This window comes from Rhincodon typus, chromosome 6 (genome assembly GCF_021869965.1).
Source record: "Rhincodon typus isolate 14 chromosome 6, sRhiTyp1.1, whole genome shotgun sequence".
Classification (NCBI taxonomy): Eukaryota; Metazoa; Chordata; class Chondrichthyes; order Orectolobiformes; family Rhincodontidae; genus Rhincodon; species Rhincodon typus.
The window spans coordinates 44,971,006-44,996,697 of NC_063337.1; the positions used below are offsets into that span (position 1 = coordinate 44,971,006).

At 40.2% G+C, this 25,692-nt stretch overlaps 1 protein-coding gene across 1 annotated transcript in view; it reads right to left on the reverse strand.

The window, feature by feature from the left end:
* Nucleotides 1–25,692, reverse strand: part of LOC109912287 (E3 ubiquitin-protein ligase SH3RF3) — a 353,152-nt gene that overhangs the window by 37,783 nt on the left and 289,677 nt on the right. Inside the window, exons 4-5 of the mRNA XM_048598487.1 lie at nucleotides 4,548–4,901; nucleotides 3,491–3,597 (exon numbers count right to left, since the gene is read on the reverse strand). Coding sequence (XP_048454444.1) covers nucleotides 3,491–3,597; nucleotides 4,548–4,901 — 461 coding nt within the window. The remainder of the gene's footprint in view (nucleotides 1–3,490; nucleotides 3,598–4,547; nucleotides 4,902–25,692) is intronic.

The window sequence follows — 25,692 nt, forward strand, 5'->3', positions numbered from 1 at the left end:
GGAGCAGGAAGGCTGACGTTTCAGGCCTAGATCCTTCTTCAGAAAGGGTCTGAAGAAGGGTCTAGGCCCGAAACATCAGCCTTCCTGCTCCTCTGATGCTGCTTGGCCTGCTGTGTTCATCCAGTTCTACACCTTGTTATCTCAGATTCTCCAGCATCTGCAGTTCCTACTATATCTGGAGTAAACAATGACTTTTTTAAATATAAAAACCAAAAGAACTGCGGATGTTGTAAATCAGAAACAAAAACAGAAATTGATGGAAAAGCTCAGTAGGTCTGGAACGTCTGTGGAGAGAAATCAGAGTTAACGTTTCAGGTTGAGTGAACCTTCCTCAGAACATTTTTAATTATACCATGCATATTCAATCTTGTTCGAACACTTTTCTTGAAGTTGAGGACTCTGTCCACTTAGACAATGCTGAAATTCCTCTATTAAGCAAATAGAGAATAGTGAGGGTGTCTGGGTCACTCTTTCTGGTAGCAGCTATCTTTCTCCAAGCCATGGTGTGCTTGTTATTGCTAAAACCATCTGCATTGTAAATGGGACAATTCTAACAACAAGAAGACAACAAGGTGAAAGTAAAGAACGATTTTGTGAAGCAGGTTTGCACAGTAAAAGCCCAGCAGTTTATCTCAAACCAGTTTTCTTGCTCATGGGCATAACCCAATGGATGGAATCTTGTTGAGATGTCAATGTCCACCCTGCCAACTGGAGAGCTGGCAAGAGACTATCACAATCTCCTCCAGGGAAGACCAACCAAACCAGATGCCAGTCAGATAAAAGCAAAATACCGTGGATGATGGAAATCTGATGTAAAAACAGAAAATGTTGGAGAAACTCAGCAGGTCTGGCATTTGTGGAGAGAGAAACTTTAAAATTTGATAATGACTCTTCCTAAGACTTCGCAGACCAGAGGCCATTGCAGGGAGGCGAGTCCCAGAGGTCTGGAGGCTAGGTGCTGGGACAGATTGGGGTGAAAGGACTGTAAATTGAGTAAGTTTTCATTTTTATTCTAATGCTTCATTTTTATTTTTTATTCTTTCAGTTTTATACCAAATACTTAAGTACCTGTACCTGGGTATCTTGTACCTAAGATGGTGCCATACGTGGCGACATTGCAAACTTTTCACTGCACTTATTTGAGTGCATGTGACAATAATCTAGTTTGATTCAATAAGAAGCAGTGCCAGGAGGGTGGCTCATGATGTGCACTCCCTTGCCCAACGTCCAGGTCTTTCGTCTGGCATCGATTCCCCTTCCTTACCCACAATGTGATAAGCTGCTGGTAGGTAGCAGGAAATTGTGCACCCTGTATGGTAACAGGCCTGCCGACTGCAGCTGTAAGCTGAAGCTCTAACTTGGTCCTCCATTGGCTGCTAAAGGCTCTCAGGCGGGGGTTGATGGGAAGGGTGACCATCGAGCTTCCCATTCAGAACTTAATTCTGGTGGAACGAGAAAATAACAGGGTTTGGGTACTACATCACCGCCATGTCTAATTAAATGGCCTTCAACAAGCCCCACAGTTTCAGGAGTAGAAGAGACCGCCCTCTTTGCATTGGGAATAAAGTAGTATCTTTGGAGCATGATAATTAAATAGTGGTAATTTAACAACTAAGACAGGCCCACTTAAAATTTAAGTGATTTGCCAGCATAATTTAATCACAGCATTCTTGCTTCTCAGAAGAGTCTGCATTCAACTCTCACTCCAGGACTCAAATAGAAATATAAGAAGGACCAATACATAGCCTGACGCTTTAAGTGGTACCGAGGAAGTTTATTTTCTTTGGGTGAGATGGTAAAACGAGGCCCAAGTTCAGTATGCCTTCTGAAGCTGATCTTTTACAATATTGGAGAGTATTGGCCTTGCTAATTTTGAACCCTAATGCACCACAAAAAAGCAGATTATCTAATTATTGACACACTGCACTTTGTGGGAGTTTGCATACACAGATTGGCTGCTGCATATTTTTAATGTTACAATAGTGACTACACTTACAAGATAAGGACTTTAGTGACTCTAATGTGGTTTAAGAAGTCCTGAAGTCATGAAAGATGCTTTATAAATGCAAATCTTTCTTTCTGGAAAAAGACTATATGGTTCACTGCAGGCGCATGTCTGTATGCTAAAATCTCAGCTAGTTACAACACTGACTCTTAATTCTTTAGGCAAATTGACAGTTGCCTGTGCCAGCACAACAGTGACTGCATTTCAAAAGAATTAATTGACTGTGAAATGCATTGAGGCAATTTGAGGTTGTAGAAATCATGACATAAATCCAATTTTTTGAGGCTTTGAAATTTTAGTCCAACATTTTGGACTGGCATAGAAACAGATTTAATTTCTATTTAACTTGCATTAATTTCCTTTAACCTTAGCTCTGGGTGCTCATTAAAATCTACAATAACAAATGTATCTAAATGTAGTAGAATTTAGACATTGGTAAGAGGTGGTACTGTTAACCAACATGATCTTGAACTACAACAATCCACAACATATTGCATCCAACTTGATCAATATCAAAACATAGATTTGTAGAATACCAATTTACACATTTCTGCTGTTGCCCTGGGGGTTCTGTAATCTGACATTTCACTGGCAGTGACTTTCTTTGACGTGTGCTGTGAAATCAGAATATTTTAGGAACTCCCTCTGGGCGTGCTTAGTTCAAAGTGTTTTTGTGAGATTCACCATGTAATGTCAGAGGAATGAAGCTCAATTGTACTTGATTGACCAGCAGAAACAGAATTGTTTAATAATTAGGCAGAACACATGTGCTGTATGCTGATATAGTAAGCTGTTGTGAAATAAGATTACAATTTTTCCTCATATGTTCATCTTTAACATAATCCTCTACTGACTTGCTCTGTTTGAAAGGGAAAATCTGTTCAAATCTGTCTCTGTACCTACCACAAGAGTTATTTTTGTGTGTCGCGGAACTCGACGTTTAGTCTATTCAGAGTTCCTGTTCTATCAGAAGGTATGAGAATTAAAGGCCCGAAATGTCAGCTTTCCTGCTCCTCTGATGCTGCTTGGCCTGATGTGTTCATCCAGCTCTACACCTTGTTATCTCAGAACTTTCTCACACATTGTTTCTGTAGAAGCTGTTGTAAGAGGTTTTTTGTTGTCTGCTTTCTGGGTAAGTCTTTATGCTCCTCTGATTAGGTAGTATCCTTCCCTGTTATAATGGCAACTTGTCTTCCAAACAACTTATATTTGCAATCTCACCTTTATCACAGTAAATCTCAATGTGGTGGGGGTGGGAGTTTCTGAGAAAATTGAGGGATTATCTCATTTGATGCTCATTTATGTGGTTTATATTACCTGACTTGTTGTGTTGTTGTGTTTGCAATCTTGCCAAGGAGCCACCGAAAGGTCAAGAGGGTGATGTATGGGCGAAACCAAATCTTGAGTGAATTTGACACAAGCTTGCCACACTTTTTGGGTGTGCAATATCCAGGCTGGCATACTTTAATTGGAATGATTACTTACATATTGAGTGGTAGTTGGGTCTTTGACGCTGTGCCCTGGTCCCCTACGGTAGCTCCTGGTCTGGGTCCAACTGCACCAGCAGGTGTGCTAGCATTAAGAGATGAAGCCTATGAAAAATAAAAAAAAACACAGCTTGGATTTAATGCAAGTGAAGAAGGACTGAGGCTCCGAAAGCTTGTGTTTTCAAATAAACCTGTTGGACTATGACCTGATATCGTGTGATTTCTGACCTTGTCCTCCCCAGTCCAACACCGGCATCTCCACATCGGGATTTAATGCAAAAATCATTAATGAGGTTGAAATTTCAAATCTGAACAGGCTTGAGGTAGTTCAGTTGGTTGGACAGCTGGTTTGTGATACAGAGTAATGCCAACACCGTGGGTTCAACATCTGTACCAGGTGAGGTTACCATGAAGGACTCTCCTTCTCAACCTCTCCCCTCACCTGAGGTGTAGTGACCCTCAGGTTAAACCACCAACAGTTGTCTCTCTCTAATGAGAGAGCAGCTGTATGGTTCTCTGAGACTATGGCAACTTTTTACCTTTTTACTTAAACAGCAACTTATATTTATACAACATCTTTATCATGAAGAAAGGCTCAAGGCACTTCATGGATGCATCATAAAACAGACCTCACGTCACTTAAGGAGGTGTTAGGTCAGATGACCGAAAGCTAGATTGTTTTTAAGAAGTGACTTAAAGGATGCCTTGAGGTAGTGGGAGAGTACAGAGACACAAAGGACAAAGCCAGGAGGGTTTTGAGAAAAAAAAGGGGATTTTAAAATGGGCCCTGTGAGGCAGCACTGCTAACCACTGCCACTCTGTGGGTTTGTTGTAGACTTTTTGGTATACATTCTATTTCACCCAGTTTTAGGCATCCATGACTCATTAGCACTATCACCACGCTACGCCTTGCTGATTACTATGAGTAGCTCTCCCGAAAATACAAGGCTTCGAGTAAAACAGTTTTTGAAGGTAATTTCACCTCTGTAGAAAGTATCGTGTGATTTAGGTGTTGTGTCACTTTTGACTTGCTTGTTTTGCCCATGTTACTTTACCTGGGACGGTGCACTAGATGATAGATGTGGTACTTCCCCAATCCTGGCAACTGCTCTGGGGTCACTGGAACTGATGAGAACTGGTGCACTGATTTCCATCGAGTGCCTGTTGGTGATGGCTTGGGAAGACTTGTGTGACATGCTGAACGAAGTGAAGGAATGTCGCTTCTTGGCATTTTTCTTGCCATCAATGCGTCTGTGGACGGCACTGACAGCTCCCCCACTATTTACAGGAGAGCTGGATGCTGAGCTAGCTCCTGCATTGGTAGCAGCTGATGGAGCTGTGTCAGCATTCTGTGTAACTGCCAGGCACTGTTTATCCATCTCAATCAGGTGCTTTGCAGTTGAATTAAGCTGTGGGTGAAAATTAAACAAAAGTTCATTAAAGGTTATCAAAATATATTGTTAATAAGTCAGTATTCTTCTTCATAAATTTGATGCAAATGCTGGAAGCAAAGGAAATGAAGTTAGAGTAATGATGCAAATAAAGGGAAATGGGAATAATTTTGGATTGCTCCGGCAAAAAGACGATACAATGAGGATAATTTGACTCCCAAAAAAGAATGGGTTTAGATCTGTGAAAAGTTGAACCTTTTAATTTAAAATCCTATCAATTCTGGTTTGAATGAAAGTGGGGCCTAGTAACTATTCCTTTCACAAGAAGCAGGTCAGCCAGCAAAACGTTTTAAAGGTGCTGTATGCCTCAATTTTATCATGTTTTTTTTTAATGCACTGTTGACCTGGTTTTCCACACCTCAAGATAACCTGGAATATCAAAGGAAGCAAGAAGAGCTCAATCCACTACCTCTGATTTATCACACTTCTTGTCCAACATCCATTACTGGCTGAACAGAAATTTCCTCAACTGAATACTGAGAAGGCAGAAACCATTGTCTCCAGTCCCCGCCACAAGCTCCATTATCAACCACCAACTTTATCCCTCTGCCTGGAAACTTTCCTGTTTTATGTTAGACCCTTCAGAACATGTGGTGTTGCATTTAACCTTGAGATGAATTTTCTGCCACTCATCCATGGGATTACCAAGACACATTTCTACCTCTGCAATATCATCCATGTCCTTCCTTAGCTCACCAATTGATGAAACTCTCATCCATGTCTTTGTTATGTCTAGACTTTAGCCTACTTGAACTTGAATTCATCTAAAACTCTCTTCTGACTTCCTAGATTGAACCACGTCCAATTACTGAACACTTCTGTACTCGCTGATTGAACCACGTCCAATTACCAAACACTTTTGTACTCGCTGAACTACATTGGTTCTTGGTCTAGCACCTCCATGATTTAAATATTTCCATCTTATCTTTTAAATTTTCCTCTCCCTATCTTTGTAATCTTCTCCAGAACTAAATCTTTTGAAATTTTTGCACTTCTCCAAATCTGGTCTCTCATGCAACTCTGATATTGATTGCTCCACCATTTGTAGCTGACTTTAACTGCCAAACGCTGTAAGGTTTGAAATTCCTTTCTTAAACCTCTCCACATCTGCCATCTCCTGTTTTAAGAGACTTCTTAGAACTGACCTCTTTGACAACATTTTGATATTGGTTCTAAAGTAATTTCATGCAGTCGATATGGATCTGTTTTTGAGAAAGCCACCGCAAAAAGTCTTGGAATGTTTTGCGACGTTAAAGTTGCTATTTAATTGGAAATTATTGATTGATAATCTAGGGACCATTATGGCAGCTTGCAGGCCAGGAAGAGTTTCCTCCATCCCAACAAACTAAATTGTAACTTCACGCTACAGCGATCTCAACTGCGCTGACTACCATTGTTCACCACCTCCCACCACGATCTCTGTCTGTCGATCATTATGTCGTGAGCCCTCTTGGCCATGCTATACCTCTTGGACACCATCTTGCCCCATACCCAGAGGGCAATCTCTCCCTTTGTACCCCCTCTGCTGCTTCCTTCTGCAGCAGGTTTCCCTGATTGGGGTCTGTCAGTCTGCCGGGAAACCTGGAAGAAAAGGTTTAAAAGACTTCCTGCAAGTAAAATCCTCGGGCCATTCAGAAAACCTTAATGTTTGGGTTTTGAAACTTCTCAGCTGCACTTCAAACATGCAGCTCACTAAATATCAGGGTCAATGAATCAAACTGACTTTCCTCTATGCAATAAGCATTTATAATTCTCTGCAGCAGAACTTCAATGGTACATTTACCAATGATTCCGTGACTGTGAACATTCTTTTTTTTAAATTTTATAATTATTTACTTTCTTTTTGATTAACAGCTACTTATATTTTCATAGTGCTTTTAAAGTAGAAAGTCACTGTAAAAAATTTTTTTATTCATTCGCGGGATGCGGGTATCGCTGGCTGAGCCAGTATTATTGTTCATTACTAGATTTTTGTTACTCAGGTACAGGATTTGAGTGTCACTGGCCAGGCCAACATTCACTGTCCACCCGTAAGTGCGCAGAAGGCAGTTGAGAGTCAATCACAATGCTGTGGGTCTAAAGTCACATATAGGCCAGACCAGGTAAGGATGGCAGTTTCCTTCCCTAAAGGATATTAGTGAACCAGTTGTCCTTGGTGGTGAGCTGCCTTCTTTTCTGCTGCAGTCCACATGCTAGATAGACTCACAATTCTAACAGGGAGGGACTTCCTGGATTTTGACAGAGTGACACTGAAAGATGGCACCATTTTCCAAGTCAGGATGGTGAGAGGTTTGGAGGAGAACTTCCCGGTGGTGGTGTTTCCATGTTTATCGCTGCCCTTGTCCTTTTGGATGGAAGTGACTGTGGGTTTGGAAAATGCTGTCTAAGGAGCCTAAATTCACATTAATCAGAAATAGAGGGATGATGATTGAAAGGAGGAGATATTAGGACTGTAAAATTAAGTTTGTTGAAAAGGATGGGCTTCAAGTCAAGTTTTAAGGAGGACAGTGGAGGAAAGGTGTCTGGACAGGGAATTTCAAGAAGTAGGATCCTATAGTAATGTCTATAATGCCATAATGGGGTAAAAGGATAGTGAATGCACAACAGACCAAGGAAAGCAAGAGGCTGAACAAATCAGAAGTAAACAAGAGTGAGAAAGTAACAAAACTTTGTTATTTGTTATTTACATAAATGATCTGGATCCAAACGTACAAGGCAATGATTAGTCAGTTTGCGGATGATACAAAATTAAAAGGTATCGTTGATAGCAAGGAAGGTCATCAAAAAAATCAGAGGGATCTTGATCAGATGGGGAAATGAGCTGAGGATTGGAAAATGCAATTCAATACAGACAAGTGTGAGGTGTTGCAATCTGGAAAGCCAAACCAAGGTAGGACTTATACAGTAAATGGTAAGGTCCTGAGGAGTGTTGTGGAACAGAGGGACCTAGGAGTACAAGTACATAGTTAATTGAAAGCAGCGTCACAGGTGGACAGGGTGGTGAAGAAGGCATTTAGCATGCTGGCCTTCATTGGTCGGGACATTGAGTATAGGAGTTGAGACGTTATGTTACAGTTATATAAAGTTGTTGCTGAGGCTGCACCTGGAGTATTGTGCACAGTTTTGGTTACCTTGTTATAGGAAAGACATAGTTAAACTGGAAAGTGTGCAAAGAAGATTTACGAGGATGTCGCCAGGACTAGTAGGTCTGAGTTAAAGGGAGAGGTTGGCCGGGATAGGACTTTATTCCTTGGAACGTAGGAGAATGAGGGGTGGCCTCATTGAGGTGTATTAAACCATGAGGAGCATAGATAGGATGAATGCATATAGTCTTTTTCCCAGGGATGGGGAACTGAAAACTAGAGGGCATAGGTTTAAGGTGAGAGGGGAGAGATTTAAGAAGGACCTGAGGGGCAACTTCTTCACGCAGAGAGTGGTGCATATATGGAATGGGCTGCCAGAGAAAGTGGTTAAGGCAGGCACAATTGCAACATTTAAAAAAAACATTTGGATAGGTACATCGATGGGAAGGGTTTAAAGGGATATCGACCAAATGCGGGCAATTGGAACTAGCCGAGTGGGCACCATAGTCAGCAAGGACCAGTTTGGGCTGAAGGGCCTGTTTCCATGCTGTATTACTCAATGACTCTATGACTTGGGTAGAAAGAGAAATAAATAGCAAGAGAGCTTTTGTTTTAGCAGCAGGAATCTTCATAGCTAGAGGGGTGCAAATGGCTTTGAGAATCCTGTGCACACATGCTTAGACATCTGATGAATGAACATACTCCTTCATTTTTTTTCAGTGTCAGTGTGCCCCAGAGAATAGTGAGCAGAGAGGCAGGTGGTGCTGGAGAGACGAAAGAAAAATAAGGGGAATGCGAGTAAAATGAAAGGAATGAATGCAGTTGACTAAGCAATGATAAATGATGATTAAAACGATTAATAAATTAAGTTTAAAGTCATATATTCCCAATAATGGGTCAGAGTGTAATTAAGTTATGCTTTGGTGATTTTATTCACTAACCAAATGTTTACAGTCTAATTTATGACCCATTTGTATTATAGCCTGTCATTTCACAGGAGCTCCAATTCTGACATCACTGTTGCCATTAAAGGCAAAAACAAAATCTCAAGATATGGTACCAAAGATTTTTCCAGATGCACAGTGCTTCCTGACTTAGAAACCTTTTTGGAGATTAGTTTATCTGCCAAAATTAAATTGGCTTTAACTTTCCCACAACAACGAAAAGGCAGGACGATGATTTAAGTTATTTGGTGAGATACGACTGCATTAAATGTAGGCCACAGTTACTTGCCTCTCACTGTGCTTATCCCTCGCTGTGTAATGAAATAACTTGGTAGAATGGAGTACAAGATTTAAATTCTGGTTGCTCCTATAGAGTTAACTTAAAAAAAAACACATTGTTTCACTCAGAAGCTTAACTTGGCAGGGAGTCAGCAGAGGAGTCTGTAACTTCACGTATCATTGTGATAAAAACTAACAGTATGAAGCTTACAAATCAAACTGACATGCTGTAATCAGTCATGTCTAGTGAATGCAGGAGGAGACCACAGTCCAACCCAGCTGATATTCAATTAAAGGCCCATTTACACCAGCTGGTGTCTGCAACGTGAAGTCATTATCAGAGTCAATGGAGCAAATTATAGCTGCCAGCATTATCTTATGCAGCTGATGCTATCCTTAACCTCAAGCTTTAAGGCAATGGAGATTTTTATGACTGTGTAATATACCCAGGAAGAGTTAATGCGGGAATCAATTCACACCTCTGTAGTAAGTATTTTTTAAAATGTTAGCACTATTTGCTTCATTTCTCTTTTAAGCTATCTCTTCCTTTTCCCTGTTTAGACCGTTTTCATGCCAATTCCAGCTGAGAGCATGGGAGGAATCTGCTCCCCCAGCTCATCTTCACATGCTGTGAGGAGCTCTGTAAGAGCAGGTCAGGCTGTTAGAAAGAACCTGGTGGCACTTTAAAATGATGAAACAGATGGGATCAAAGGATCACCATGTAAAGCACGACTTTTGACCCTGAACCTCATGTTCTCGTGACCACGGTACAATACCTTCAGTTTGAAGAAGTTCCTTCAGTATGCTATGTCTGTTTTCTACTTCTAATTGTTTTCTCACACAGAGATTGGAATAATTTCCATTACACTGTTGTGAATGCCAATTTAAAACCTCTATGGCCACGTACAATGCTTTTTGTGGGTTTGATCTACCTTAGTTTGCTATATTTCCAAAAAGGTGGTACTGCAAGTGTCTGTAAAACAGCTCTTACACATCTCTCTTCATTGTAGAATTGACATGAATGCAGGAAATCTGTCCTGTTGAATCCTGTTGGGATTTAAGTTTGAAGATGTGCATCAGGACGTCCTGACGCACATACACTGCTGAGATTGCCCAGGAAGTTTAAGTTTTTGATGAGCTGATTTGTTCTGCCCAAGACTCTCACAGAAATCTCCAATTCTAAGATCAGTGTCAGAAACCTGACCCAGATATTTCTGCTGGCATGGTGAACCAGTAGCTAGCACTGCCACCTCACCAGGGGCCTGGGTTCAGTTCCAGCCTGTCTGTGTGGAGTTTGCACATTCTCTCTATGTCTGCGTGGGTTTCTGTTGGGTGTTTTTGTTTCCTTCCACAATCTAAAGATGTGCAGGTCAGGTGGATTGGCCATAGTAAATACAAGCATAGGTAGGGGTCTGGTGTTGTTTGGAGGGTCAGTGCAGAGACAATGGACTGAATGGCCTCTTTCTAGGATTCTATAGGCAGGACTCATCTGAACACTTTCCCAGGAAATGTTACACAGTTTAAGACTGGATCTGACTTAGTGATTAACCAGCACAGCTGAACATAGCACCACAACCAACCCCTGAAATCACAAGCAGCACACACCCCACCACATGCTGACTGAAAATCCAACACCCTGTGTTTATCCAGTAATATTGGCTGGAAAATCCATCTGATGCATCTGTGGATTTTGGATGAGAGATGGATTGATAGAGGAGTTTGGAAAAGAAATGAAACAAAAGGCATGAAGAATTGGGTTAAACAAATGCAACAACACAGCACAGGATTCCCAATGAGAAGATTTGAGATAGAAACTGGAGGAAGTCTATGACAATGGCTTGAATAAAAGCAAAAGGCTGTTGATGCTGGAAATCTGAAATAAATACAGAGAATGCTGAAAAAGCCCAGCAGGTCTGACAGCCTCTGTGGACAGAGAAATAGAGTTAATGTTTTGAGTTCAATAGGTGTTCTTCAGTATTTTTCCTTTATTAGTATGGATCAAGAACTGGTTAACAGACAGAACGCAGAATAGGAAGAAACATATTATTCTCAAGATGGCAGGTTGTTATTAGTGGGGTACCGCAAGGGTCAGAGTGAAGTCCACAACCATTCACAATCCATATAAATGATTTTGTGGGGACTAACTGTAATATTTCCAAATGAGCTGATGATACTAGACTACATGGAAACATAAGTAGTGAGGAAGATGATGGAAGGCTTCAAGAGGACTTGAATGGTCTAAATGAATGGGCTAGAAAATGACAGATGGAATTTAATGAGAAAAAGGACGAAGTTACCTTGTTAAAAGACACGGAAAGCGGACTATTCCTTACATGGTGGAAGGTTGGGCAGTGAAGGGGTACAGAGCAATCTAGGTGTCTTTGTTCTTGAGTCATCAAAAGTTAGCAGGCAGGAGAAGCAAGCAATTGGAAAAACAAAAGGTATGTTCGCATTCAATTCAAGGGTATCTCAGTGCAAGAGTAAGGTTTTGGTGAGACCTCATCTGGAGTATTGTGGACAATTTTGGTCAAGTACCAAGTCAGGATGGTGGCTTGGAAGGGAATTTGTAGTTTGTTGTGATCCCATGCATCTGCTGTGTGTTTCTGGGTGGTAGAGGTCATAGGATTGGAAGCTGCTGTCAAAAGAGCCTTGCTGAGTTGCTGCAATGTATCTCGTATTTCCTTGTGTATATTTAAGGCTGAGATAGATAGATTCTTGATCAGTAAAGGAATCATCGGTTATGGGGAGGGCAGGAAAGCGGAGTGTCAGATCAGCCATGATCCAACTGAATGGCAGAGAAAGCTCAAGAGGCCAAACTGCCTACTCATGTTCCTATTTCTTATGGTCCTATTTAACATACATGTTGCCACTATGATGGCAATGGGAATGAATGTTAATGGATGGGATGGAGATCAAATAGACTGAATGATGTTGAACTTTTTGAGTGTTGTTGGAGCCACACGCATCCAGGCAAATAGAGAACATTACATCACACTCATGACTTGCATCTTGTAAATGGTCAACAGGCCTTGGGGAGTCAGGAGGTGAGTTACTTGCAACAAATTCTCAGTTTTTGACCTACTCTTAACCTAATCTCATAAGAAGGCCAATTGCAGAGGACATTAGCTATTAGTGCACAGCAACAGAAATAATGTGAATCAATAAATACAACAGATGGGCATTAATCTGATGATTTTGAGGTCCCTGGAGTGCCTTCTATACCCAGTAGGACCCCGCAGACCCAATTTAAAAGCCTAAAGTTTATAGCTCTAACTGAGCTGTATCATACACTTTTAAAAAATACACAGAAATTTCAATTCACTGCTACGTCCTTAGTTGAACCTCTAATGTTTCATAGTGATGCTTCTACTGAATATACCAAACAAACTCAGCCTCAAAATTTATTTCTGTTTGTCACTGAAGAATGATAGTTTAATAGATAGGCACCACTTATTTTGGAGAGCTTTTCGCAATAATATTAGTATAAACATCTACTTTATATCTAAATCCATGCATGATGGATCAAATTTCATAACATCCAAATTCTAAATTATCATTCCACAAAGGAACACCTAGTACTGGGAAATATGCCAATTACTGCCAATGAAGGGAAAAGAGTGAACTGTAACAATCAAATTCCTGAGTTCACCTAACCATTTCTTTCCCTCTGCATGTGACATATGTGGCTTTGGCGAGAAACAGTGTCATCACTCACTATAAACAGTAGGAATAGCTGAAAAACTGGAAACATGAGATCAGTGTAAGACCTCACCACTTGAGTTCAACCTTCAGGAACCAGTGGTAGTACTCTCATCTCATTTGCATAACATATTTCTACATAATCAATAAAGAATTTATAATGCCATAGAAACTTTGTTGAAAAGGTTGCATATTAACTCTATAGGAGAATACATCAATGCAATTCAGGTTTTTTTTTCTGACTTTTAGTAACAACTTGCACTCATATGGCAGCACAAACAGCTTCACAGAAGTCATTATCAAACAATATTTAATGGCAAGCCGCATAAGAAGTGTTTAGGACCAATGACCAAAAGCTTGATCAAAGAAATAGGTTTTAAGGAGTCTGTTGTTAATATTAAAGTAAATAAACTGAAGGGAGTCACCAGCACTTAAACAATATACCGAAGTATTCAAGACAACAAGGTGCAGGGCTGGATGAACACAGCAGGCCAAGCAGCATCATAGGAGCAGAGAGGCACACAGGTTACTTCTTACAACAAACTGTTCTTAAAAGAGTAACAAAATCTCCTCAGTCAGTGAATAGTACAGCAGACAGGATATCTCATTTACATTTCAGTTGTATTTATGGATCCTTTAGAATTGTAATCACTCTATTGATGCTGTGTGGTGTCCTAGATGTTGTTTGGGGTGTATTACTCAAGAGTACAGCTCTAGCTGGGGACTGAGAACATTTTAAAGAGATTCCTCATTTACTTACTATGAACTATGTACATTCTACTTAAGCACAAGGTCTGAGCTGCTCCTACTTCCATGGTATCAATATCATCATGTTAACATGACATCATTTTATCATAGCCTCCATTGTACAGTTTTGGAAATAAAACCTTTATTCTTTAACCACATTGAATTTCAAGAATTAAATAGCTGACCATCTCCAAAAGGATGTTTTAATATTTGTAATGAGATGCGGATGTGCAAGGTGACACTACAAAGGGGCAAGATGTGGGATTGCGTCAAGATCCTTCATTTGCTGAGTTACTGCTTTCAATTTGGGAAATCACAAATCTGAGGTCAGATACTCCCCATGGAGAAAGAGAATATCTCCATGAATGACCTGCATGGTACCATCACTAAATAGTCATTACACCAATGCAGATTTGAGTTTTCTGGACATAACTTCAAATATCAAAAGCTCTGTCAAAGTGGTAAGGTGAACAGTACAATTCACTACAAAATATCTTAGGACATGCGACAGGCAAATTAGGTGCAGAAATGGGCCTCTTGGTCCCTTGGACCTGTTCTGCCATTCAGTGAGATCATGGCTGATCCAACTGGGGTCTCCACTTCACACTCCTTTGATAACCTTTGACTCCCTTGTTAGTCAAGAATTGATCTATGTCTGCCATAAAAATATTCAATGAATCTGCCTCTAGTGCTCTTTGAGGAAGTGAATTCCAATGACTCATGAAAAACTGAGAGAAAACATTCTTCCTCATCTTGGTTTTAAATGCAAGACCCCTTATTCATAAACTGGGTCTTCAAGTTCTGGTCTGTCCCATGATGGGAAATATCCCTTTAGCATTGACCTTGTCATGTCCTCTCAGGACCTTACATGTCATAAGAACATAAATAGGACCAGGAGTGCGCCATTTGGCCCCTCAAACCTGCCTGTCGTTCAACAAGAACATTGCAGATCTTCCCTAAGCCTCAACCCCACTTTTATGCAGCTCATCAAAGCCCTCAACTCCCAAATAATTCAAAAATATATCAACATCCTTAAATCATTTCAGTGATCTAACCTCCACAACTCTGTGGGGTAGAGAATTCCAGACATTCGCTATCCCCTGGGAGAAGAAATTCATTGCATCTCAGTTTCAAATGAGCATTGCCTTATTCTGTAGCTATGTCCCCTAGTTTGACGATCCTCTCACTAGTGGAAACATTTTCTCAATATCTACTTGATCAAGCTCTCTCAGAAGATTGTATGTTACATTAAGACCATTCTCATCCTTCTACATTCTAATGAATAAAGACTGAACCTGTTTAGCTGTTCTTGATAAGTCATTAAATTCATCCCACAAATCAGTCTAGTGCATCTCCTTTGAACTTCCTCCAATGCCAGTATTTCCTTTCTTTATGCATGGACATCAAAACTGTACATGGAACTCCAGGTGCAGCCTCACCAACAATTATACAATTAGTTGTAACAAATTCACTATTTTAAAATTCCAACACTCAAGCAATAAAGGCCAAAATTCCATTGCCTTCTTATTAACTGTTGCTACTGCATGATAACTTATTGTGTTTTGTGCACAGGAGCACCCAGATCCCTATGTACTGCATATCTTTGGAGCCGCTCTACATTAAATAAAAGTTGCATCTGGTACTGGTCACTGCACTTAAAGGAAGGATGTTAATGCTCTAGAAACAGTTCAGAGAAGGTTTATTGACTCATACCTGGAATTAGCTGATTGCCTTATGAGGAAAGGCTAGACAGGCCAGCCCAGGTCCTCTGGAGTTTAAAAGAGTCACAGGTGACTTAATTAAAACATGTAAGATCTCGAGGGGACTTGACCGGGTGAATGTTGAAAGCACGCTTCCTCTTGTGGGAGAATCTAGAACTAGGGGGTCATAGCTTAAAACTGAGGGGGTGCCCATTTAAAACACAGATGAGAAACCATCTTTTCCTCTCAGAGGGCTGACAGCATTTGGAATTCCCTTCTTCAAAAGGCAGTGGATGTAGTATCTGTAAATATATTTAATACAGAGGTTGGTAGATTCTTGATTACCAAGGGGATGAAAGATTATCAGGGTTAGGAATGTACAGTTGAGGTTAAAATTAGATCAAGCATGTTCTTATTGAATGGCTGAGCAGGCTGAAAGGGCCGAGTGGCCTACTTTTATTCCTTGGTTATATGTTCACATATTGTGCCTCTTGATTCTTCCTACCAAAGTGCACAGCCTCACTTTCCTACATTAAACTCCATCTGCCAAGTGTTGTCCACTTAACCTATCTACATCCTTTTGCAGACTTCTTATGTCCTCATCATAACATGCCCTCCCACCTATTTTTTGAAACATCAGTACATTTGAATACATTACACTCTGACCCCTCCTTCAATTTATTAATATAAATAGTAAATATTGAGGTTTCAGGGCTGATCCTTGTTACATCTTTCAAACCTGAAAAAGACCTATTAATCCTGACTTTCTGTCTTCTTTGTGTGTTAACCATCCCTCGATCCACAACAATACATGACTTCCAATACCATGAGCTCCTATCATATATAATATACTTTTATGTGGCACCATATCAAGCGCCTTCTGGAAATCCAAATACACTACATCTACTGGTTCCCTTCTTCAACTCTGCTTGTTATATCTCATTACCTTTTATTCCTTTAAACTGTGATGGATATCGGCCAAACCTGTCCAAAATTTCTTCATAAGAGTTGAGTGGACCTTCTATTAACTGGTTCAATTCATTTACATCCTTTATTAAATAAGGAGACTGCAGATACAAAGAATACTTCAGATGTAATCTCACCAAACCACTGCACAATTATAGCAAAACATTCCTATTTTAAAGTTTTGATTCTCCATTCAATAAATGACGACCTTCCATTTGCCTTCCACTTGCTATATCTGCATGCAATGTTTATGTGATTCATGTACCATGACACTCGATCCCTCTCTACCTTACAGTTCTGCAATCTCTCTCCATTTAAATAATTTGCTGTTTTTCTATTTTCCCTGTTAAAGGGGATAACTTGTATTTTCCTATTATTTCCCCATTTGTCAATGCCCTTAATGTATCTTTAACCCTTATGTCCTCTTCACAGCTTACAATCTCAGCAAATTTTGCAATCATAGAATCCCTACAATGTGGAAACAGGCCCTTCGGCCCAACAAGTCCACACAGACTCTCAGACCATCCCACCCATCCCCCTAATCTACACATCCCTGAACACTATGTGCAATTTAGCATGTCCAATCCACCTAGTCTGCACACATCTTTGGACTGTGGGAGGAAACTGATGCACCCGGAGGAAACCCATGCAGACACTGGGAGAATGTGCAAACTCCACACAGACAGTGGCCCAAGGGTGGAATTGAACCCGGGTCCCTGGTGCTGTGAGGCAGCAGTGCTAACCACTGAGCCACCGTGCCGCCCAATCATATATTTGATTCCTTCATCCAATGCAATAAAGTTGCCATAATCCCAGAGGATCATAGGACTGCTATCTCATTAGAAAGAGACAACTGGTGGTGGCTTAACCCAAGGGCCATCATGCCTCAGGAGAAAATGTGACCTTCATAGTAACCTTAGCCAGTATTGAACCCATGCTATTGGTATCACTGTGCTTCACAAAGCAGCCATCAAACCAACTGTGACCACTGACCCCCATCCAAGTCATTATCTAAATTGTAAGTTATTGAGGTCCCAGTACTGATCCCTATGGTACTTCATTCATCACATCTTGTCAACCTGACAATGATCCATTTATGCCTACTTTCTGCTTCCCGTTTGCTAACAAATCACCTATCCATGCCAATCTGATATCCCAGCATCATAAGCTCTACTTTTGCACAGGAACCTTTGGTGTGGCATTGTGTTATATGGTCAAAAAAACTCCAATAAGTTGGAAAAACATGATTTCCCTTTTACAAAACCAAACCGCTCTGCTCAAATGCATTTAGCTTTTCCAAATGCCTAGCAATATCTCCCATCATAAAAGGTTCCATCATTTTTCAAATGAAAATGTTAAACTAACCAATCAGTCGTTTTCTGCTTTCCATCTTCCTCTGTTCTTGAATAGAGGAATCACATTCACTATTTTCTAGTCTGATTGACCTCACTAGAATCTATGGAATTTTAGACAATTAAAGCCAATGCATCTATTATTTCAGCAGCCACTTCTTTTAAGATCATAGAGTAAAGTTCAGCAGGGCCTAGGTATTTCTCAGCTTTTAGTTCTAATAATCTTCTCAGTATCCTTTCTCATGTGAATATATTTATTTTAAGCTCCTCCCTGCCCTCAATTCTTGATTCACTACTATTTCTGGGAAGTAAAGAGAGCTATAACATACCTGTTCAAATCATCTCCCATTTCCTTATTTTCCATTATTAGTTCCCCAGACTCACTTTCTGATAATCAACACTCACTTTACTTACACTTTTTTCTTTTTAAGTACCTGTAGATACACTTAATATATGCTTTTACACTACTAGCTAGCTTTCTGACAGAATATCATACGTCTTCATTTATGACAATTCACTTCATACCTTGGTCCTGACTCTTCACTGAGAATGCCACAAGATCTATATGTGTAATATTAGAAGTACTGAATACCTTCAAAGTTGAAAGGATAGGAATGTTGATGAAATGGCTTTGATGTGATACAAAATGACGACATGATAAAGACCTAAGATGCAACAAAAATCATATCTAACTTCATAGCCTGAGAGTTACGGCCACTGCCTGTACAGTCACTTCTGAGCCAGAAGGTGGGAGTATGTGCCGTAATCTCCTGATGGTAATGTTTCATATTGACTTAAAATCTGTTTTTCTTAACAGATTAGCACCCAGTCCAACAGGGCTGACCAGTGAGTGAACAAATTTGTCAATGAGAGTTGACAATTCTGCAGAATGGTGGTATGGGAAGGAAGAGAAAGAATAAAAAAAAGTAGAGTATGTTTAATAAAAGAAAGAAAAAAAATTAAATAACTTTTCAAAATCATGCAGTACAGTCAGCTCTACTTATACTGAACATACATGTAAGCATTGAATAAGCTACTTGAGGCAAGACCTCAATTCCCCAAAGAAATCAGTAGTAATAGTCATTGGTAATATAGAACTTGAGTACTGGGGGAAAAGTACACATTTTCTTGAAACTTCCATCTTACACGCATTCAAATAATTCTCAATAATTTACCAAAGTAAAGATAAATAACATTTATACTGTATGAGAGGAGAGTGTTGATGAATTGGTGAATGCAATGTGACTGGCAGAGGCATTGGCAGAGACTGCATCAGTTACTGATGACTGACACTTAAATGCCAAACTTTGTTTAAAAATTCTCAACCAGGCAGATTGGCTCTGATTGGTCAAGGTAGTGCCCTGATAAAATGATCCAGGATATGGTTTTCACTTTAGGATGTTTTATCTATACTGAGACAATTTATACTGATCTTCAAATACTGGAAAAGCTGACCAAATTTTATTGATGGTTATACTGAGCTACTAATAATGAAGGGTCAAAATTTGATGCACAAGTTGTAAGCAATACATAGCAGTTAAGGTGGCTCTTCAGTAGGTCATTGCTCAAATTTGTACTGCCATGGCAAAAACAAAGTGCAAGTAATGTTGCATAAAGTTGTCAGAATACCTTCAAACATGAACATTAAAATGCAGTTGGCCCCAGTGGCAACATTCACAGCACTAGGGGTACAGGGGTCCAGAATTGCCATTATAAAAGATATGATGCCAGAGGCAACACTTAAACAATACTGCAACAATTGTAAATCTGATTTTCTCTATAGCATTAAGTCATTTTAATACATTCAATTGAATAATTAGTATCAGGGATATTTCCATAGCATGTCGTTTGGAAGTGGGAAAAAAATCAAGTCAATGCCATATTAAATTATACGATGTGGGAAAACAACTGGTGAAACATAATTAAGTTCCTGTAAATACAAGATTGTGTAAATCTTTCTGTAAACATATATTTAAAAAGTGTATTCTGATAGATTATAAGGATTTGTATTTGGACAAGAATAGCCAATAAAAAAACCTTAGGAATTCCTTTGGATTTTTAAGATGAACAAACTTTGAGGAGTTGCTGCATAATACTATCCATATGTACTTCCAAAGGAATTAAATTACATTTTCTCGTGTGTTTCTGATTATTTGCCCAAATTTTCGTAAGGCTTGTGGTGATTCATGGGAATTAATGCATCATTTATACTCTGCTGTGAGATTTGCTTTAACCATGGGAATAGCTTTCATTCCACTTCTCTGTGCTTTTATCATCTGCTGTTTGATAGCTCGTGGGCATTTCTTAGCTTTGTGTTTTAACTCCACATTTTAATATGCATTATTTTGTGTTCTTCTGTGATTTAAATTAATAGAATACAACAAAGTGATCTCTACACTGACAATGCACTCTTCCCACATGATTACTTGGCAGAAAATACAGATGTTGTTGCTGACGTCTGGATTTGAATTTGATCAAATCCAATTTCAAAATGCAATATATTATCTAGAGCAAATATTTTCAAATGCAGCAAATAAGGAGCTGGGGGGATGGGCATGAGGTTAGACTGGCCACTAAGGAGAACCACTGAGGGATCAAGCAATTTGAGGAATTAGTCCCTACGCATCAGATGGACTGGCTCAACTACCAACATTGTGAATTGACTGGAGTTCAAACATTTTGTGTGTCGTACTGAGATCACCCCTATGTAAGGCTATTTCAGTATGTAATTTTTCTTTGATTTTAAACTCGGTCCGTGAATTTTTTTAAAATTTAAAGGCATACTTTGGGGCTGCCAATTTACATAGTAAGGCATGGAGGTGGGTGTTGTGGTATACCTTTAAGGGGCATATTTAAAACTAATGTGCCTGACCAGACAGGATGTGATGTATATACTCATGTATCAAGCACATTATAGGAAAAGTCATAGAAACTAGAACTATTAACTAACCTACCAGATATAACTGTATTTAGTTTGATTCCTTTAAAGAAATAAACCACCTAATTCAAGTGCCAATAATCTTTATTTGTGATTGTGCTGTTTGTGCAAGGCAGAAAACACAGCGTGATAGCAGCTGGTGGCATTTAAAGTTTTAATTGAAGATTTTTGCAGAACCTGCAACGCTTAACTCCTTCATACACAACAGAATTCCAATGTGAAGAAGTCTAAAGACCAAACAGGTACATCTGCAATATCGGCAGCTGCGTGCAACTCTATTTGTGAGTATTCTGCAACAGTGTAGGCATCTAGGACAAATGAGATTTGTGTAGTCAGGGGGATCACACACTCTTTTAGCAGTGTGGTCTTGATAAAAACAACTACAAGTCAGGGGAGTGTACCAAGAGAATAAATGCTCAACAAATTTTATTGCAGTTATGAGGGAGTGCTGCACTGTTGGAACTACAGTACTGAGAAAGAAGTTTCCAAAAAATATGCGAGGCATTCGGCACCAGAGAACACTGGAAATACCAATGTAGGAAGCCAAAACCAGAATAGATGACATGCCACTTGATGAGACACAGTGAGATGAAAGTGCAACATTCTGGGAAATTTAGGCACACAATGAGCAAGCATTGCATACACCGTACAGTTAACATCACAGAAAGTATTGACACTGTCATGCTATACAAAGCATTTGGCACAATTCAAACTGTACGGCCACAGAAGCCTAGCAAACATACACTATGAAAACAGCTGAGGTAAGTGCAAGTGTTAACATTCTTCCACATCTCAAAGTGAAAAGCATGTAACTGCGGTGATGGCTCAGTCAACTGCTGCCAAATTTACAGGCTGCAATGGTTCAGATATTCCATCTCTGGGATGCAACACACATAGATGTTGTTGCTACAATAACACACCATGGTCATTACAGAAATTCTATATTGTAGGCACCACAGGTCCAATGTTTGCAAGTGTATAGAGAATTGACTTTAGCTACCATTTATAGCAATGAAAAGACAACAAGGGCAATTGTATCATCCCTGTAGGTGAATTAAATTTATCATCCATGGATTAGTTTGACAGGATAGCAAGTTTCAAAGGTGATACAGTATTAGAAATATGTACAGAAGATATTCCTTCTATCAATGTTCTGCACAAGTGGAGCATCTGGATGCAGAGTAGGCTGACAGCGGAATGTAATTAGATGGAGAGAGGTGGCATAGCTCATTATTGTCCAATACCAGACTGATAGATGTATCTCCATCACAGATGTCATTCTTTTTCACAGAAATAACTCGATATGAGTTTGTTTAGACACACGGTGTCAAAATGTGTCACTTCAACAATGCTCACACAAAATTCCTATGCTTGAGGAATTAAACCCCAAGTTTGTGAGTGCCACTTTTTTCTCCAAATTTACACTCAAAATGGATACTGTTTTTATTCTTGAGAAAAGAAAACATCAGACAGACGAGCGTTCTTTCTGTTTTCTTTATTCATTCGTGAGACGAGAGCATCACTGACCAGGCAGCATTTATTGCCCCAGAAGGCAGTTAAGTGTCAACCACGTTGCTGTGGGTCTGGAGTCACATGTAGGTCAGATCAGATAAGGATGGCAGTTTCCTACCCTAAAGACCGTTAATGAACCAGATGGGATTTTCCTGACAATCCATATATGAATCACGGCCATCATTAGACTCTTAATTCCAGATATTTATTTAATTAAAATTCCACCAACTGCCTTGGCAGGATTGGAACCTGGGTCCCCAGAACATTATCTGAGTCTCTGGGTTAACGGTTCAGTAACAATACCACTAAGCCATTGCCTTGCCCCCTCTCAAGATGGAGAGATGCTGTTTCCAGTTGAATTCACTGGTTAGCTCAAGAAGGCTTCGGACAGAGGGCAGCTTTTCAACATGATGAATGTTGGCATCAGGGTAACACTTAACCAGCTCAAGAAGACTGAAGAAAGCAGAAGAAACTGTTACTTTCAGCCAAAGAGATCACCTTCATCCAATCCAGGACTGGTAAAGTGTTCTGAGGAGACTGCCAATGGCAACCATGCAGATCTGCAGCACCTTCCCTGCACTTCCTCCACCTATTTGTCCAACCTGGGACAAATAAACCATTCTTCCCATAACATGAATCCTAGGTCCTTTCTGCTTATTTATCTTAAATCTCAAATCTAAAATTTTGTTTCTTTATAGACTAACTTAAATCATTTATGGATTCTCAGCCACCTCTTTTGGATAACATGTGACTCCCATACCTTAAAAAAGATCTTTTAAATTTACGTTTTCTTGAAATGTCCCATCATAATTCAATCATATGATACATCTGAGTGCAGGCACTGCAGACACATTGGTGGTAATCCTTTAGGAATCTGAGTGCAGGCACTGCAGACACATAGAGTATAATCCTTTAGGAATCTGAGTGCAGGCACTGCAGACACATTGGGTGTAATCCTTCAGGAATCTGAGTGACATGGGCTACATTGAGATGTGTAGAAGAACAAGTCCACTGAGGGCCATTCAGCCCTTTCAGCCTGTTCTGCCCAACATTATGACTAAGGTGATCATCCATCTCAATAGTCTGTTCCTGTTTTCCCCATACCCTTTGATTCCTTTAGCCCCAAGTGTTATATAACTTCTCCTTCTTGAAATCATACAATGTTTTCATCTTTATTGCTTTCTGTGGTAGTGAATCACCCTCTGGGTGAAAAATCTCTCAGCTCAGTCCCACTGTATCATTAGACTGTTACATGTTAGACACTGGTAATGCCTCAGGGTAGGATCCATGGGCACCAGCCTTAAGCACCCTTTGTCCACGGACATTAGTATTTAGCATGCACTGCAACCATCCTGGCTTCTCCCAATACACTGCCAGCTTGCTCAAGGAGGCACAGACTTACACTGTAGGACACATAAGCAACTAACATTAAGATGGCTGCAGTAGGGACACATTGTGCACAGGGACAGGACTCAGCTCAAGGATTGGACTAGGCTGCATCTCAGGGCTGCTCACTTAACACTCGCTCAATCTTCACCTACCTGCATGCACACAGCATCTCTGCCAAGTTGTGCCGTGCCGTACCTGTTAGCACATTGGTACTTCAGCCAGAAATAAAGGCTTCCATTACTGCTGTTTTAAGGGGCTGTTGAGTGCAGACACACAGTCAAGCTGCTTGTCTAGCTGGTCAGTACTGGATAGTCTGGGGGACATTTTGGGGAAAGGCACACTGAAACAGCAATGTAACACTTACAGCATGTGCAAGCTGCCTGCATGGCAAACACATTGCATGTTCAGGCAACCAAATGGACATGTCAAAAACTGATAAGGATAGTCCTCAATCCAGCCTGCTGTCAATCAGGGGCACGATCACCACACAGTGCAGGGCTTTGCCATGGTCAGTAATCTACTTTGGATTATCACAGTCAGGGGATCTTCCCCAATACAGTCAAAATCACTGATCCCTGTCCAGACCATAATCATGTCAAATCCAAACATCCACTAACATGACATTGCAAAGAAACCAATGCCAAATGAGAGAAGCACCAGAACAGGGCTCACCAAGTAACCTCATCGCAAATAGAACACAGCCTGAGACACGATCCAAGCACAATATGTGTAGAAAGAGTCAGAATTGTCAGAACATCAGTGATCTCAAATCAACATCACAATAACCAAACCTGGGTCTATCAGCAAGTCATCATTGTACTTCAAGGAATCATAAATTTATCACTTTGTATACAGGGATCTTTAAATGTACATCAAATAATTGCTCTAAGTTAAAGACTTCTGATTGCTTAAGGGTGTAATTTTAAGTTAGATAAAAGGAGATTTAATGGCATACCTTTACACGTTGTCTCTGAAACTGCTGGGTTTCAACAGACAGGATGTGGTGTATATACTCATGTAATTCTCAGGCAGAAGACAGAAGCAGTTGTAGAGCCCAGACAAATAAAATCCTTTGAATAAATAAATCATCTGATTGAGTTACCAGTCCTCTTCATGTGGTTGGTATGTTTGCGTAAGATAGAAAATATAACAGAGGGGTAAGGCTGCATTGGGGCCAATAAAAAAATTAATATGGGTGACACTGGCAAGGCCAGCATTTCTTTCCCATCCCTAATTGCCCTTGAAAAGATCATGGTGAACCACCTTCTTGAACCCCTACAGTTTGTGCAGTGAAGCTACACCTGCTGTACTATTAGGGTAGGAACTTCAGGACTTTGACCCAGCAACAGCGAATAAATGACGATGTAGTTTCAAGTCAGGAAAGTGTGTGACTGGAGTGAGGGGATGTGTTTGGATGGGGAGGAGACAGGGATCAGAGGGGCTTGCAGGTGTTCCCTTCCATCAGTGACCTTTATACTACTATGGAGTAGAGGTCACATGTTTGGAAGGTACTGTCAAAGAAGCCTTAGTGAATTATTGCAGTGCATCTTGCAAATGGTAGTACTGCTGCCTGGTAGGGGGTGCTGAGAGTTTTACACGGTAGATGTGGTGTAGATCATGTGGGCTACTTTGTCCTGTATGGTTCTTCTTGAGTATCACTGGAGCTGCACTTATCTAGGCGAATGGGAAGTATCCATTTCAACTTAAACCTTGTAGACGATGGGAGAAACTTTAGGAAATCAAGAGGGGAGTTACTCACAAAAAAATTCTAGCCTCTGACCTGTTCTTGTAGCCACAATATTTATGTGTATCGTTCATAAAAGTTTTTGGCAACCCTACAGATTATTGATGGTGAAGGAATTCAGTACTGTAATGCAAATAGGCTGTGGTTGAATTTCTTTTGTTGGAGGTGGTCATTGCCTGCCTTGTGTGGTGCAAATGTTACTTGCACTTCTGAGCCCAAACCTGAATGTGTTGCCCATGTCTTGCTGAATATAATCATGGACTGCTTCAGTATTTGAGGAGATTGTAGGAACTGCAGATGCTGGAGAATCCGAGACAACAAAGTGCAGGGCTGGATGAACACAGCAGGCCAAGCAGCATCATAGGAGCAGAAAGGCTGACGTTTCGGGCCTAGACC